At 45.3% G+C, this 18330-nt stretch overlaps 1 protein-coding gene across 2 annotated transcripts in view; it reads right to left on the bottom strand.

The window, feature by feature from the left end:
• Nucleotides 1–18330, bottom strand: part of KIAA0408 (KIAA0408 ortholog) — a 74825-nt gene that overhangs the window by 36981 nt on the left and 19514 nt on the right. For both annotated transcript variants that reach the window (XM_077486928.1, XM_077486929.1), the window contains exons 2-3: nucleotides 10646–10810; nucleotides 4712–4963 (exon numbers count right to left, since the gene is read on the bottom strand). In XM_077486928.1, the coding sequence (XP_077343054.1) occupies nucleotides 4712–4963; nucleotides 10646–10810 (417 nt within the window). The remainder of the gene's footprint in view (nucleotides 1–4711; nucleotides 4964–10645; nucleotides 10811–18330) is intronic.

The raw sequence follows: 18330 nt of genomic DNA, 5'->3' as shown, positions 1-18330 counted from the left end.
GTGATACACAGATGTACGCAATTGCTTCACTTTGTACAACTTGCATAATTCTTTCATAACCCGGAACATAAAGGGTGTACCTTGGTCCGTAAGCAGTTCCTTACAAATACCCACGCGGCTAAAAACAAGGGATAGCTCTTTGGCTATGGTTTTGGCCGAGGTATTTCAGAGAGGAATTGCTTCCGGATAACGGGTGGCATAGTCCAATATAACCAAAATGTACTGATGCCCCCTAGCAGACTTCATTATCGGACCTACCAAATCCATTGCGATCCTCTCAAAGGGGACCTCAATGATAGGAAGAGGTACCAGTGGGTTACGGAAATGTGGCATAGGTGCCGACTTCTGACACACAGGGCAGGAGGAACAATACTTTTCTATTTCCTTCATGACCCCAGGCCAATAGAATCTCTGCAATACCCTCTCTCTGGTTTTCTCTGTCCCCAGATGACCTCCCAGAATGTGTCCATGAGCCAATTCTAACACCAACTTCCTGTAAGGTTTGGGCACTACAAGTTGCTCAATGGTTTCTTCTGCCCTTTGAGCCACTCGATATAGCAGGTCCCTTTCCATAGTGAAGTAAGGATAAGGGCAAGTCTTATCTGGGTTCACTAACTCGCCATCTATTTTCACCACATTTTCCTGTGCCTTTATTAGGGTGGGGTCTTTTAACTGTTCTGTGGCAAAATTTTCCCTGTGAACCTCAAGATCCGAAAACTCCACAGACGGCATGTTTTCATCTGAGGATGTTGGCTCCTCCCCAGTTTCTCGAGTTTCCCCCGCCAATACCGACAAGGGAAATTCAGGAGAGTCCTCACCACTCCCAGAGGAATTCTGGTCATCTTCCTGGTTTATAGGGGCACCAATGGGGGCCTCAGGACAATCCCAGAGTTCCCAGAATTTTGGAAAATCCCTTCCCACAATAGCATCATGTGGTAACTGAGACACTAACCCCACCTGATGAGAGAGGTTACCTTTGGGGGTCTCAAAAAACACTGAAGTTACAGGATACTCTCGGGTGTCCCCATGCACACAAATAACAGCCACTCTGTTCTTCCCAGAGACCTCTGTAGTAACTAATTCAGCTTTTATCAATGTTACCAGGCTACCTGAATCTAGCAACACATCAACATGTCTACCATTAATACACATTTTACATAAATGTTTCTCAGGTCCCCGAATGGCAGTGCATGCAACTGTTGCAAACAGCGACTGACGTCTCTCCCTTATAAAGTCACATTGCATAGGCTCATCCACAACTGGGCAATTGGCTGCAATATGTCCCTCTTGCCGGCAGCGGTAGCAAATAATTTTTTTCGCTGCCTCTTGCAGCATGGGCTTCCTGGGCTGCTCCCGCCAGACCTTAGGTAGAACTCCCACCCTCTCACTCTCTCCGCCCTCACCCCTTGGAGTCATCTTACCCACCACTGGGGATGATCTGGTCTTAGGGGGGAAAGTCCGTGAGTCCCTGGAAGAGGTGGTCAAGTTCTCTGTAGCCAAGTACCTCTCAACCAGATCCACAAGTTTATCTGCATTTTCTGGGTCTCCATGGCTTACCCATTTTTGGATGGCAGTAGGAAGAGCTCTCAGGAAACGATCCATAACCACACGTTCCACAATGTTTGGTGCGGTCAAAATCTCTGGCTGCAGCCACTTCCTGCTCAGGTGAATGAGATCATACATTTGAGACCTGGGAGGTTTTCCAACCTGAAAAGTCCAGTTATGCACACGCTGAGCCCGGACTGCCAGGGTGACACCCAGCCGTGCCAATATTTCTGCTTTTAGCACCACATAGTCTTTTGCTTGGTCAGGCTCTAGGTCATAATAAGCTTTCTGCGATTCCCCAGTTAACAGAGGGGCCACCAGTCCAGCCCATTGCTCCTTAGGCCACTTTTCCCTTTCAGCAGTCCTTTCAAATGTGGTCAAAAACACCTCCGGATCATCCTCTCCAGTCATTTTTGTCAGTAAATGGCTCACACCAAAGGTTGCGGTATTATTGTACCCACTTGCTTCATTGGTCTGCGGACGTTGCTGTATCAATGTCTCTATTTGCTGTTGAAAATTCTGCTCTTGCTTCTGCAACAGGTCTATGAAGCGGGCTTCAGATCGCTGCTGGGCTTGTTGCTGAGCTTCCAAACTCTGCTGCAAAGTTGCATTTGTCTGCTGCTGGGCTTGTTGCTGAGCTTCCAAACTCTGCTGCAAAGTTGCATTTGTCTGCTGCTGATTTGCATTTGCCTGCTGCTGGGCTTGTTGTTGAGCTGCAAGGCTCTTTTGTAAAGCTGCATTTGTTTGCTGCTGGTTTGCATTTGCTAGAGCCAGCTGTCTCAGTATCTCCTCCATGCTGGCCTTAACAAAAAAAAAAAAAAAAAAAAAAAACTGCCAAAATTCTCCACCAACTGTGAGGGGGTTCGCTCGGTAGCGGGTGTGTGTGACCCCCTGGATGGGTTCACAACACAAAGTCAGGCACAGCAGACAGCGGTGTAGGTGCAAAAAAACAAAAGATCCGGTTTATTTAGGCTACATGCAGTGATACATATAACAGCCAAACAAAATAAAAAAAGAAAATAAATCCTGGTCAGCTTGACCTCTAACTACACACGTAGACTCCCTGTCTAACAACTGGGTGCAGCCTTGTGCTGCCCCAGTCCCTGTCTCTATTGTAGGGGTTTGCCACACAGGCGTTAACTCACCGCACAGAACAGATCTCAGACTCCCCAGTCTATACACACAAAACTGGTTCCAGGATGGAGCATCTCCCTATGCATGCTGGGGTTTTTTGTAGAGGCCTTAATGAGCCCACTTACTACAGCTGGGCTCATTAACTCTTCCCCTCTAATTGTAAAAGTCTGCATAAAGCCTGAATCTAGGACACACATATTTCCCATCCTGAATACAACCAGGTGATTTTACCTGCGTGCTGCCACATAAGTAATTATCAAACTATAGCCACTGTAATCCAGCCCAAATCCCATATTACTTACTGTTTAAAGAAACGTTAAAAATTTTGTTTCCAGGGGTTAGGCAGCGCCATCTTAAGTATTGTTTTCTGAGTCCACAGTGGAGTGTATTTCCGCCCTTACATTGAGCACTTCCTGTACTGTTAACCAAGCCTCCTTCTCAATCCAATGTTTCTATGGCAACCCTGCTTCCCTGTTCATAGCTTATTTGTTTACTTCATAGTATTTACTTGTGCCGATGTCTAATGTTTGCCTTTGTCCAGACTTATTAGCTTTAGCTGATAAGACTGCAGTAATGACCAAGTTTAAACTGTATGTGAGGTCACATGGTGTGTAGGAGGAAGCTCTGAGTGATTAGCAGAGTTCAGTGGTGTGCCGTAGGAAGTCCTGATAACAGATAGATAAGCACATAGAGAATGTGCCGTAAATCAGGGGAGATCTGGGTATGCTCAGTGACTTCATTCTACAGAACAACAAGGATTACAAAAATACTATGCAAGTAAGGAGATATCTACAAGCAGTGTTCATTGGGGTTTTTTATGCTGATTTACATGGGACAAAGTTGTGGGGGGAGGGTTTACAACCACTTTAAGGCTTATACACACGATCGGACTTCATACAAACTTTCCCGTGGACTTTTGTATGAAGGGCTGTGGCCCTGAACTTGTTAAGCATACACAGGATCAGACTTTTTCAGCCAAATTTCACCAAATCACGTGTTTTTTCTGCTCTTTACCGCCACCTTTCAAATTCTGTATTGTTGTCTGATTATATGCATTGGTTCTGAACATGCGTGTTTGTAAAGTCTGATGGTTTTCTGTACACAAGATCGGACTTTGGTCCATTGGACTTATGTTGTTGAAAAGTTTGTCTGTTCGCACAGCCAACAAAAGTCAGATGAAAACCGAAAAAGTTTTGTCCGATGGAGCGTACACATGGTCTGATGTTGCCTTAAAACAGTTAATTTGCATGTTTGTTGTCAAAAAGTCTGATCGTGTGTTACTGCTGCCCAATCACTGAGAGGGAAATTGAGCCATTCATTTTACAATTATACTAGAATCAGGGGTTTGCTGGCGACAGTAAGTAATTGCAGGTTTAAAATAGTTGACAGGTGTGTTTAAGTTTATGTAAGCATAGATGAGTTGCAGTTGTTTAAAAAAAAAAGGATTTAACTTTCAGAAATGTATACAGTCTGTAAAATAGTCAGGAAGTTATCAGAGCAGAATATATATAAAATGTTGTACTGTTCAGGAGGCAAAGCATTTTCCTATAAATATCTGAATTCCTTACTATACTGTTGTAAAGAGGATCAAAGGGCAATTGAGGCTCTATTGGTGCTTCCTAGAGATGGTGATTTGGCAGCATTTTTGTCAATAACAGATCTTCTTCTCCATTAGATTTGGTGGTAGCGCCCCTTGGTGGTTCTACAGCTGGTAAAGTTTTAGCAACTGATTCTGCATAATTCTTACAGTTAGGATAGCTGTCTTTTTTATGAAAGTACAGTTATTTTTTTAACAATTTTTGTGATACGGCACTGCGTTACTTTAACTGACAATGCACGGGAGTGCAAAGTTCTACTCAAATAAGATTTTAGTAATTTTTTCCCCACAAATAGAGCTTTCTTTTGGTGTTATTTTATCACCTCATTGGTTTTCATTTTTTGCCCTATATATATACAAACGTTGTAGTCATAATGTAGACATGGCAATACTAAGTTGACAATACAGTGGTATGATCCAAGAAATATATATTACCTCTTCTATCTTTTTCTGCATCGTTTTCCATTGACATTCCCATTCTTTTCTTTCACTGTCAAATCTTTCTAACAACTCCATCTTTTCCACATTCCAGTTCCGTTCATTATTTTCCAATTGTCTTTTGAGTTCCATCGCTGCAATGTGAGTGTTTTCCAGCAGGCGCCTTTGCTCTGTCTTTTCTTTCCTGACGTCTGTCTGAGAGTCTGAAGTACATTTACTGGCACATAGCTTGGCCGAGTTAGCTTCTAGCTATAAAAAAGGCGAATGACAAGAGAATGAGCAAATGGCTATTAGAACTCCTAGCATACATGTATGGCATCTGCTTTTAATTGTAGAGATGAAAAAAAAAAAAAAAACTTGTAATTTCCAATAGCATGCAATTTAAGGGAGAAAATAGTAATTTATTGTTATTTGTCATTGAAGGCACAAAAACATGACAAAATAAAAGCTACCGGATTTGTATAAACCGAAACCTTATGGGCTTATTTAGGCATAAAGAACAATACATTATTAATTGAGCTGCTAAAACTATCACGCAAACATTGTAGCTATGTTAAAATAGTTTTTAGTTAATATGAGCTCTCTGTAATTCTCTGTAACCATCTGTTATGACATATTGATATTTTTTTACATTGAGGGTTTGTATATAAGATACAACAAAGAGCCTGCAGTGGATGTTTTTTGGGAAATTTATTTAAACAGTATAACTTATTTATTATTAAAAATTATTTAATATTTTAACCACTTCAGCCCCGGACCAATTAACAGCCTAAGGACCAGAGGTATTTTTACAATTTCGCACTGCACTGCTTTAACTGGTAATTGCGCGGTCATGCAATGTTGTACCCAAACGAAATTTGCGTCCTTTTCTTCCCACAAATAGAGCTTTCTTTTGATGGTATTTGATTGCCTCTGCAATTTTTATTTTTTGCGATATAAATGGAAAAAGACCGAAAATTTTGAGAAAAAATGATATTTTCTACTTTTTGTTATAAGAAAAATCGAATAAACTCAATTTTAGTCATACATTTAGGGCAAAATTTATTCAGCCACATGTCTTCAGTAAAAAAAATGTCAATAAGCGTATATTTATTGGTTTGCGCAAAAGTTATAGCGTCTACAAACTAGAGTACATTTTCTGGAATTTACACAGCTTTTAATTTATGACTGCCTATCTCATTTCTTGAGGTGCTAAAATGGCAGGGCAGTACAAACCCCCCCCCCCCCCCCAAATGACCCCATTTTGGAAAGTAGACACCCAAAGGAAGTTGTGGAGAGGCATGTTGAGCCCATTGAATATTTTTTTTTTTTGTCCAAAGTGATTGAATAATGACACAAAAAAAAAAAAAAGTTTACAAAAAGTTGTCACTAAATGATATATTGCTCACACATGCCATAGTTATATGTGGAATTGCACCCCAAAATATATTCTGCTGCTTCTCCTGAGTACGGGGATACCATATATGTGGGAATTTTTGGGAGTCTAGCTGCATACGGCACCCCGAAAACCAATCTCTGCCTTCAGGGTTTCTAAGGGTGCAAATTTTTGATTTCACTCCTCACTACCTATCACAGTTTCGAAGGCCATAAAATGCCAAAATAGCACAAACCCCCCCCCCCCCCCAAATGACCCCATTTTGGAAAGTAGACACCCCAAACTATTTATTGAGAGGCATGTTGAGTCCATGAAATATTTTATATTTTGCCACAAGTTGCAGGAATTTTACAATTTTTTTTTTTTTTGCACAAAGTTGTCACTAAATGATATATTGCTCACACATGCTATGGGCATAAGTCAAATTACACCCCAAAATAAATTCTGCTGCTTCTCCCGAGTACGGGGATACCACATGTGGGGGACTTTTTGGGAGCCTAGCCACGTACGGGACCCCGAAAATCAAGCACTGTCTTCCGGATTTAAATATAAAGTGCTACCAAAAAAAACTGTTAGCGATCGCAGGGATCAGACCTGACTCTGCGATCGCTGCAGTTATGTGTTTAGTGTTTTGTAAGTGATAGTGATCGATCGATACTGCACTTGGGTGGGCTGGGCAGAGGGGCAAAACGCAGGTGCCAGCAGGTATCTGGGCTGATCCTGCTAACAATGCGTTTTTTGGAACCCTAAACTGCTGGGGATGCTAGTATATATCTGATCAGATCAGATATTGATCTGTTCAGATTCTATACCACTATGGGAGGTTTATGCTTTGCGTGTGGGTGTTAGCGGTACTGGCACTAACCTAGCGCTGCCTGGGGCGACGCAGACCCTGACCCTAAAACCCCTAAAACCTAATTGATATCACCCGCCGGGTGATCAGGGGGTTAAACCTTTATTGGGTAATAAATGGTGGGTGCCCTGATGCTATAAAAAGCAAACTAACCAGTCACCCGTAACACTTATACAGTGATCACTGGTGAAAGGGTTAACTAGGGGCAATCAGGGGGTTCAAATTTTTATTAGGTAGTATAATGGGGTCCCTGGCGCTATATAAAAACCTGACGGGGAACCTAAATAACTAACTGGCTAACCAGCGTCACCAGTGACACTTATACTGTGACCGCTGGTGAAAGGGTTAACTAGGGGCAATCAGGGGGTTAAAACCATTATTGGGTAGTATATGGGGGTACCTAGCGCTATAAAAACCTGGCGGTGAACCTAAAAAAATAACTAGCTACCTAGCGACACTAATGCAGCGATCAGAAAAATGATCGCTTAGTGACACTGGCAAAAGGGGGTGAAAGGGTTAACTAGGGGCAATCAGGGGGTTAAAACCATTATTGGGTAGTATATCGGGGTACCTAGCGCTATAAAAACCTGGCGGTGAACCTAAAAAAATAACTAGCTACCTAGCGACACTAATGCAGCGATCAGAAAAATGATCGCTTAGTGACACTGGCAAAAGGGGGTGAAAGGGTTAACTGGGGCAATCAGGGGGTTAAAATCATTATTGGGTAGTATATCGGGGTACCTAGCGCTATAAAAACCTGGCGGTGAACCTAAAAAAATAACTAGCTACCTAGCGACACTAATGCAGCGATCAGAAAAATGATCGCTTAGTGACACTGGCAAAAGGGGGTGAAAGGGTTAACTCTAGGGGCAATCAGGGGGTTAAACCTTTATTGGGGGGTGGCAGGGGGCTACCCTGGACCTAACACTAACTGGCCTGACAGTTTTTACTTTTACAACTGACACTGAATGCAGTGATCAGTAAATAAATGATCACTGCAATCAGTGACACTGTGACTGGGGGGGAGGGGGGGGCGGGGGTATCGGGGGGGGGGGGGTTTGTGTGCCTGTGTGTGCCTACATGTCAGTGTAGTGTTGGTGCACACTTACTTTCTGTCTTCTCCTCGTAGTCCAGTCAAAAAGACTGCTCCGAGGAGAATGACATCACTTCCTCCCTGCCTGTGTATACAATAAACAGTGGGAGGAAGCTTCTCATTCGCCAGGAGCGATCGAGAGGGGAAACCAACGGCCATCCCCTCATCCCGGATCGCTCCTGAAGCGAAACGGACCACCGTATCCAGCGGGAGGGGGTCCGATCGGACCCCCCACCCACTGGAAGGCAAGCACGTACATGTACGTGCTTGTGCCTGTACATGCCATTGCAATGACGTACATTGGCAATACGGCGGTCCTTAAGTGGTTAAGATAAACTGTATTGTCAAAAGTATTGGGATGCCTAACTTTAATAGCATCCCAGTCTTAGTACATAGGGTTTAATATTGAGTTGGCCCACCCTTTGCAGCTATAAAAACTTCAACTCTTCTGGGAAGGCTGTCCACAAGGTTGAGGAGTGTGTCTATAAGAATGTTTGACCATTCTCCCTTAAGTGCATTTGTGAGGTCAGGCACTGATGTTGGACGAGAGGGCCTAGCTCACAGTCTCCGCTCTAATTCATTCCAATGGTGTTCTATTGGGTTGAGGTCAGGACTATGTGCAGGCCAGTCAAGTTCCTCCACCCCAAACTCGCTCATCCATGTCTTTATGGACCTTGCTTTGTGTACTGGTGTGCAGTCATGTTGAAACAGGAAGGGGCCATCCCCAAACTGTTCCCACAAAGTTGGGAGCATGAAATTGTCCAAAATGTCTTGGTATGCCGACGCCTTAAGAGTTCCCTTCACTGGAACTAAGGGGCCAAGCCCAACCCCTGAAAAACAACCCCACGCCATAATCCCCCCTCCACTAAATGACTTGGACCAGTGCACAAAGCAAGGTCCATAAAGACATGTATGCAAAGAGTGAACCAACTCAATATTAAACCCTATGGACTAAGACTGGTATGCCATTAAAGGGTAACTAAAGGTCTTTTTTTAAAACAAACATGTCATAGTTACCTCCTCTGTACAGTTGGTTTTGCACAGAGTGGCCCCGATCCTCCTCTTCTGGGGTCCCTCAGTGGTGCTCATGGCTCCTCCTCTTTTCTAATGCCCCATGGAGATCCGCTCTCCCTCGGGGGTAATTTGTGTGGGCGCACTCCCATGTTCTGCTGCTGCATCTATTGAGAACTCGGCCCCGCCCCCAGCTCTTGCGTCATTGGATTTGATTGACAGAAGCGGGAGCCAATGGCTGCACTGCTATCAATCTATCCAATCAGGACCCGAGACGCTGGCTAGAGCTGGTGTGCTTGTCCCATCGCTGGAAAGACCGGGTTCAGATAAGTAAAAGGGGGGCTCTGGGGGTTCAGCTGCAGTACAGACGGTTTTTCTCCTTAATGCATAGAATAATTTTGACAGTTCATTCATTTGAATGTGCTGCAAAACACAGTGGAACGTGCAAAAAGTAATGCAAGTACTACTTCTGCAAATTGCGCTGCATCAAATCACATGGTACCACAATACATAGTTACATTGTGGGTGAAGTTGAAAAAAGACACAAGTTCATCCAATGTGTGTGATTATATGACCATACCAGGCAGTTTAGTGGCCGCAAACAGAGACCCGGTTGCTAGGCGATCGGCTCTCCTCACATATTAATTGTCGATGAGGAGAGGAGAGCGGATCGCTGCAGCCGGCTGGTGATCTGTGTGTATGAGCTGTTTTTTTTACAGCTTTTTACACAATGATCACCAGCATAGTAACACAGTGTAAAATACATGTCCCCAAAACACATGCACACATAGTAAAAACACCTGTCCCCCACATATGTCTCAGTAAAATCCCAATGATTATCTGCACACATACAGTATGCTTGTGATCACCTGCGCACATCTGTACATGATCATTTGCGTACATCTGTCCGTGATCACACAAACCAATTATTATACACTTAACAGGATTTTTTTTTTTACCAAATACATGTAGGAGAATACATTTTGGCTTAAATTTATGACAAAATTCTATTTTATTAGATTTCTTTTAAAATAGAATAAAGCAAAATATTGTTTTTTTCCCAAATTTCCTTTCTTTTTTCACTTATATCGCAAAAAAAAAAAAAAAAATCGAGTTGTGGAACAAATACCACCAAAAGAAAGCTCCATTTATGCAAACAAAATAATAAAAAATGTCATTTGGGTACAGTGTAGCATGACCGCGCAATTGTCATTGAAAATGCAAGAGCTCTTAAAGCTGAAAATTGGCCTGGGAAGGAAGGGAGCGAAAAAGCCCAGTATTGAGGTGGTTAATGTTTTTCACAGCCTTTAGTTTTGGCAAAAGAGCTTGAATTTACTAAAGCTGTCCCTTGCACAGGGCCCCATCTCAGTTTGGCATTTTTTGAGGTTTCAGTCACTACCTTACCAAAGTAAATTCGACTGATAATTGGATTGGCTACATTCCAGACATAAATGTTATGGCTCCAAGGGAACTAGGGTGAAAGTCAGCACAAACGTGAATTCAGGATGTAATCACTAGTGCTCAGTATCTCTCCCTCTTACTTCATGTGTATTATGTTGTTGAAACATTGCATTATTTCTATCACTGCAGGGACAATACCTTGGAGATGTACTGTTTCAGTTCACTCCGTTCAATCTCCCACCCACAACGATCGTTAAGAAATTGCAGCAGAACGTCCGTCCATTTCTTTTCTTCTCTGTGCTCTCTCTGTATCACTTCCAAAACCGCCTTCAGCTCAAGCAGTATTCCTCTGTTTTCACCTGCCTGCAATGTGAAAGATATTTATGTGTCGGAATATCACTATACACACAAACCACACACAGCATTCCTAAGATGAAATAAACCTGTTACTACTTCTGGATGCGCCAAGTCCCCTGCTTTCACATGGAAAAAATGCAGCACAAGGCTGCCCATAAGCAATCAGCACGACATTTTACAAAGGATTAATAAAATGCTTGCGTGTAACCAAAGGATCAAAAAAAGTTTAAAAAAAAAACTATCCCAACTGTGGACAAAGGCCTCATGCACACGAGACGCAGTTAAACGCGCGTTCAGATGCAGTTGGACAGTTTTTTCAACTGCACCTGAACTCATTCAATGTTATCCTATGTGTCCATGCACACAGTCTAGTTTTTTTCCGTTTATATGCAGTTGCGTTTAATCTCGTTTTTCCAGAAGCAAAAAAATGCGTTCAGAAACAAAAATTTCTGCGTTTCAGACGCAAAACGCGGCTAAACGCGCCTAAACGCGGCACCCGCGTTTAGCCGCGTTTGCGTTTATATGCGTTTTTAAAGGTGACCTTTTTTTTTACATTAAAAATCTCAAAAATGATTGCAAATGATGAAAAACCATTAGAAAAATATTTTAAACAATTGCAATTGCAAGTGGACAATCCACAACTTGTGGCAAGTGACGTGGCAAGTGGACAATCCACAACTTGTGGCAAGTGACATGGCAGGTGGCAAGTGATGTGGCAAGTGGACAATCCACAACTTGTGGCAAGTGACGTGGCAGGTGAAGTGGCAAGTGACGTGGAAAGTGGACAATCCACAACTTGTGGCAGGTGACGTGGCAAGTGACCTGGCAGGTGACGCGGCAAGTGACTTGGCAGGTGACGTGGCAAGTGGAAAATCAACAACTTGTGGCAGGTGACTGGCATGTGACGTGGCAAGTGGACAATCCATAACTTGTGGCAGGTGACGTGGCAAGTGACGTGGCAAGTGGACAATCCACTTGTGGCAGGGGACGTGGCAAGTGACGTGGCAAGTGGACAATCCACTTGTGGCAGGTGATGTGGCAAGTGACGTGGCGAGTGGACAATCCACAACTTGTGTCAGGTGACGTGGCAAGTGGACAATCCACAACTTGTGGCAGGTGATGGGGCAAGTGATGTGGCAAGTGGACAATTCACTTGTGGCAGTGGATGTGGCAAGTGACGTGGCAAGTGGACAATCCACAACTTGTGTCAGGTGACGTGGCAAGTGGACAATCCACAACTTGTGGCAGGTGATGTGGCAAGTGATGTGGCAAGTGGACAATCCACTTGTGGCAGGTGACGTGGCAGGGGACGTGGCAAGGGACGTGGCAAGTGGACAATCCACAACTTGTGGCAGGTGATGTGGCTGGTGACGTGGCAAGTGGACAATCCACATCTTGTGGCAGGTGACGTGGCAGGTGACGTGGAAAGTGGTGTGGCAAGTGGACAATCCACAACTTGTGGCAGGTGATGTGGCTGGTGACGTGGTAAGTGGACAATCCACAACTTGTGGCAGATGGCATGGCAGGTGACGTGGAAAGTGGACAATCCACATCTTGTGGCAAGTGACGTGGCAGGTGATGTGGCAAGTGACGTGGCAAGTGGACAATCCACAACTTGTGGCAGGTGACGTGGCAGGTGATGTGGCAAGTGATGTGGCAGGTGATGTGACAAGTGGACAATCCACATCTTGTGGCAAGTGACGTGGCAGCTGACGTGGCAAGTGACGTGGCAGGTGACGTGGCAAGTGACATGGCAAGTGGACAATCCACATCTCGTGGCAAGTGACGTGGCAGGTGATGTGGCAAGTCACGTGGCAAGTGGACAATCCACAACTTGTGGCAGGTGATGTGGCTGGTGACGTGGCAAGTGGACAATCCACAGCTGGTGGCAGGTGGCATGGCAGATGACGTGGAAAGTGGACAATCCACATCTCGTGGCAAGTGACGTGGCAGGTGATGTGGCAAGTGACGTGGCAAGTGGACAATCCACAATTTGTGGCAGGTGACGTGGCAGGTGATGTGGCAAGTGGACAATCCCCAACTTGTGGCAAGTGACGTGGCAAGTGGACAATCCACAACTTGTGGCAGGTGCCGTGGCAAGTGACACGGCAAATGCAAGTGTACAACTGCTCTCTATGCTGCTGCTGCTCACTCTGATCAAAATAGCAGAAATAGTTAAAAAAAATGCTTTGAGAGCTTGGGGAGGGTCTACATGATGTTATCTTTATAAACGCGTTTAAACGCAAACGCGTCTAAACGCGGCATGCAAACAGCTTTTTTTTAACAGAGGTTTCATCTGCGTCTCGTGTGCATGAGGCAAAACTCTTATTCTTTTCCAATGGATTGGAGGAAATGTTTTTATTTTTATTGCTGGTGGTTACTTTTTACTTCCTGTGTGCTCTGCAAGGCAAGAAGTGAGAGTAACCACCTCATTATAATAGCAATAAACCAATAAAACCGCTTTACAACCCTTCTCCACTCTATACAAAATGTAAATGCAAAAAAAAAAAAACTACAGCTAAAGTTTAAACTATTTAAACCATTTCAGCGCTCATATCTTTACACTGCCTATGGACCTGATCAGTTTTTACCTTATTGCCATAGACCATTTAATCATTTTGAATTTATTAAAAAAAAACAAGTATTTTTTCTAGGACAAACAAGGTCTTCTTTCGGTTATACTGCCTTGAAAAAAATTATTTTATTTTTTGTTAAATAAGTATTTTTTTCCTGTGGTCATCAGCTCTATCTAGTGGCCATAATGCGGTATTTTTCTGATTCACGCTTTTCTTATGAATGAAGAATTTCTGATCTGGAGAGGAAAGATCCTAACAATTTTGCTGTCATTCACACACAACACACAGTGTGTATAGTGTTACCCTGTATTGTTTTTCTGTAATACACCCCTGAGTGTTAAAATAAGTATACAGTTTATTCTATCATTTACCTCATTTAACCACGGCCATTATCACCAGATAGCCGACCACCAGCTCTAAAAAACGGTTACGGGGTCTAGCCAGCTGCAGGCCTTTTCCTTTGATACTTCCACTTCACCCTACTGATGTACCGGTACGGTGATTTGCAGGAAGTGGTTAAAATGACTCTAAAATGATGATTCTGGTACAAAGCACTGCAAAGTTATTTAGATATAATATAAAAGCTTTTTTTTTTTAGTTTTGCTCTTTTTTGGACAAAACACTGAATCTCTCACTTGTGGTTTTGGCTATGAGACAGGAAGTTAAGGTATATCTCCCCAATGGGACACAGATGGCAAAAAATAAACTGACAGCGGTTATAACCCTCCCTTACTATATCCAAAATGAAAAAAGTTTTGCCTATAATTCTTTTTTAACTGACATCATACACAAATTGAAGCTCATGGCTTTGATCTGCAGATGAGTGAAAGAAACAAAGTAGATACAAAAATAAGGCTGCTTTCACACTGGGGCGGTATTCAGGCGTTACAGCGCTAAAAATAGCGCCTGTGTAGCGGCTGAAAAAAAACGGCCCCTTTCACTCCAGTGTGAAAGCCGGAGGGCTTTCACACTGGAGCGATGCGCTGGCAGGACGGTGAAAAAAGTCCTGCTAGCCGCATCTTTGGAGCAGTGAAGGAGCGGTGTATTCACCGCTCCTAAACCGCTCCTACCCATTGAAATCAATGGGACACTGCGGCAATACCGCCGGCAAAGCGCCACTGCAGCGGCGCTTTGCGGGCGGGTTTAACCCTTTTTCGGCCGCTAGCGGGGGTTAAAACCACCCCGCTAGTGCCCGCAGACCGCCACTAAAACGACGGTAAAGCGCCGCTAAAAATAGTGGCACTTTACCGCTGACGCCGCTCCCGCCCCAGTGTGAAAGCAGCCTAACAATGTTCCTTTGTGCCCTATCTCACATTTGAACAGTCTGTTATTTGGAAGCAGCAGCTATTATGGCTCATTCACACTGCCATTCGTGTCTGTACTAGTGTTGCCACCTTTGCTTCAATCCAAACTCGAACACTTGAGTGGCGCACAGCATATTTTTTCTTTGTAACATACACCATGGGATTGCAAAAAAACGTTGGACACTTTTGGGTGCACCAAGGAAAATAGCAATGCGGCGCACTAAGCACGCTGTGGTGCACAGCGAGTGTGGCCAAATTTTGTTAACAGTCTGTCTCCTAGTACAACCCATTAGATCAGTCTGTCCCCAATACAATCACCCCCACGTCCATCTCTCCCAGTACAATTACCCCCCAGGTCAGTCTGTCCCCAATACAATCCCCCCACACGTCCATCTCTCCCCAGTACAATTACCCCCCCCCCCCCCAAGTCAGTCTGTCCCCAGTACAATTCTCCCCCCAGGTCATTCTTTCCCAAGTACATCCTCCCACTGCAAAGATCAGTCTTTCCCCAGTAAAATCACCCCACCCCCAGGTCAGTCTTTCCTCAGTAAAAACCCCCTCCCCCAGCTTAGTTTGTCCCCAGTAAGATCGGCCCCTCCCCAGTTCAGTCTGTTCCCAGTACAATCACTCTCCCCCCCAAAGTCAGCCTGTCCCCAGTACAACCCCCCCCCCAAGTAAGTATATTCCCCACTACAATAACCCCAAGCTCAGTCTCTCCCCCAGTACAATCCCCCAGGTCAGTCAGACTTGGGGGGGGGGGGGAGTAAGGTACACTGCATCCACTGCAGCAATACTGAGCTCCTTCCCTTATGCACAGAAAGTAAAGCAGAGCCTCCAGCACTGGACATCCTACATGAACCATGCATGTTTAACTCAAGCATCTCCCCTTCTGGTGTCATCCTCATCCCTCATGTAATGAGAAGACATCATATGCTCTCTATCTCTGTTAGTGCACACAAAGTTTGCTTTGATGCTTCATGTTCAGTGTATTGTGTAATGTGTTTGGGTTTCAGGCGGACTGAAACCCGGACACATGATTCCAAATCCATACTGTTCGGGTGAATACCAGGCAGGTGGCAACCCCTGTCTGTACACCGCCCAGATCAGTGCATTTCTGTAGTGAGTACAGCTGGATGTTTGTGATCAGCGGTGGACACTCAGCCTGTAAAAAACAATGGCAAGCTGAGAGCATCTGATGTGATCACACATGAAGCAATTACTTAGGCCCCTTTCACACTGTTGCGAGTTAAAAATTGTGTGATTTCAGGGAATGCCTGTGTAAACTTTAGGTCTATGGACCTCGCATGATAATTGGAAGCAAACAGGGATTACTTTGAAGTCGACATGACTTGAAGTCGTGCATATATGAATGGTTATCATTGGAAATCATGGGGAACGACATCCGGGTAGGGGGTGCGTGGCTCCACGGCTGTGCTTTGATACAGCACAAGTCAATCAGTGGGTGCTGGCAATTAGATGCCCACCATCACCCACTGATCATCGGGCAGAGACACAGAACAGAGCTCTGCCTATGTAAACAAGGCAGAGTTTCATTCTGACTGGGGGAAAGTGATGGATTTTGTGTCCCTGCAAAGCAGGGATTAACCACTTGCCGACCGCCTCACGCCGATGTACGTCGGCAGAATGGCACGGGCAGGCATAAGCACGTACATGTACGTGCTTTGCCTCCCGCGGGTCGGGGGCCCGATCGGGCCCCCGCCCGGTGCCTGCGGCGGTCGGTTTTCGTTCGGGAGCGATCCCGGACGAGGGGACGGCCATTCATTCATGGCCACCCCCTCGCGATCGCTCCCGACGAATGGAAATCCCCGGTGACATCACTTCCTCTCCTGTAATGTAAACACAGGAGAGGAAGTGATGTATTCTCTCCTCCGTGTCGGTATTTTTCGTTCCGACACGGAGGAGAGCGGATCAGTGAGTTGCACCAACACATCCCACACACAGTAGAACATGCCAGGCACACTCACACCCCCCCTTTACCCCCCGATCACCCCCCCAATTACCCCTGCCCCCCAGTCACAGTGACACCAATGTCATTTTTTTTTTTTTTTTTTTTTTTTTTGCATTGGTGTCATTTGTGACTGTAATAACTGTTAGGGCAGTTAGGGTTAGCCCCCTTTAGTTCTAATGTACCCCCCTAACCCCCCCAATAAAGGTTTAACCCCGTGATCACCCCCCGTCGCCAGTGTCACTAAGGCTGGGTTCACATTGCAGCGGTTTATGAGAACGAATGTGATTCGCACCGCACTGCAGTGCAAATCACATCCGATCTCTGTGCGATTCGAGTTCAGCCATTCGCCGCACCCGCCGCACCCGCCGCACCCGCCGCAAATTCGCACGGGACCCTTTTTTTGGCCCGCAGCAGAATCGGATCGCATGGGTGTTCACACCATGCGATCCGAGTTTGCAGATCGCACTGCGATATGCGAACTGATCTGGGGGTGTCAGTAACATTTCACTGACACTCCCAGCAGTTCGCATAGGGCAGTGTGAACTGCCGCCGGGAGGCATGCGATGCGGGAACCCGCCGCGGATTCGCGGCGTTTCCGCATCGCTCCAGTGTGAACCCAGCCTAATAAGCGATCATTTTTCTGATCGCCGTATTAGTGTCACAGGTGACGCTAGTTAGGCAGGTAGGTATTTAGGTTCGCCGCAGCTTTTTATAGCGCTAGGGACCCCCATATACTACCGCATAAAGCCCCCTGATTGCCCCCTAGTTAACCCTTTCACCAGTGATCACCATATAACTGTTACAGGTGACGCTGGTTGGTTAGTTATTTTTTTATAGTTTCAGGGCACCCGCCATTTATTACCTAATAAAGGTTTAACCCCCTGATCACCCGGCAGGTGTCATTTGTGACTAATAACTGTTAGGGCAGTTAGGGTTAGCCCCCTTTAGTTCTAAGGTACCCCCCTAACCCCCCCAATAAAGGTTTAACCCCGTGATCACCCCCCGTCGCCAGTGTCACTAAGGCTGGGTTCACATTGCAGCGGTTTATGAGAACGGATGTGATTCGCACCGCACTGCAGTGCAAATCACATCCGATCTCTGTGCGATTCGAGTTCAGCTATACAGATAGTATGGCTGAATTCGTGTCGCACCCGCCGCACCCGCCGCAAACTCGCACGGGACCCTTTTTTTGGTCCGCAGCAGAATCGGATCGCATGGGTGTTCACACCATGCGATCCAAGTTTGCAGATCGCACTGCGATATGCGAACTGATCTGGGGGTGTCATTAACATTTCACTGACACTCCCAGCAGTTCGCATAGGGCAGTGTGAACTGCCGCCGGGAGGCATGCGATGCGGGAACCCGCCGCGCATTCGTGGCGTTCCCGCATCGCTCCAGTGTGAACCCAGCCTAATAAGCGATCGTTTTTCTGATCGCTGTATTAGTGTCACAGGTGACGCTAGTTAGGCAGGTAGGTATTTAGGTTCGCCGCAGCTTTTTATAGCGCCAGGGACCCCCATATACTACCGCATAAAGCCCCCTGATTGCCCCCTAGTTAACCCTTTCACCAGTGATCACCATATAACTGTTACAGGTGACGCTGGTTGGTTAGTTATTTTTTTATAGTTTCAGGGCACCCGCCATTTATTACCTAGTCTCACTAGTGTACCCCTAAAT

The sequence above is a fragment of the Lithobates pipiens genome, unplaced genomic scaffold, assembly GCF_037356315.1.
Source record: "Lithobates pipiens isolate NorthernLeopardFrog02 unplaced genomic scaffold, aLitPip1_a1.2 Scaffold_18, whole genome shotgun sequence".
NCBI lineage: Eukaryota > Metazoa > Chordata > Amphibia > Anura > Ranidae > Lithobates > Lithobates pipiens.
Note: the sequence above shows the minus strand (reverse complement) of the source record. Positions and strands in the feature narration are given on the sequence as shown.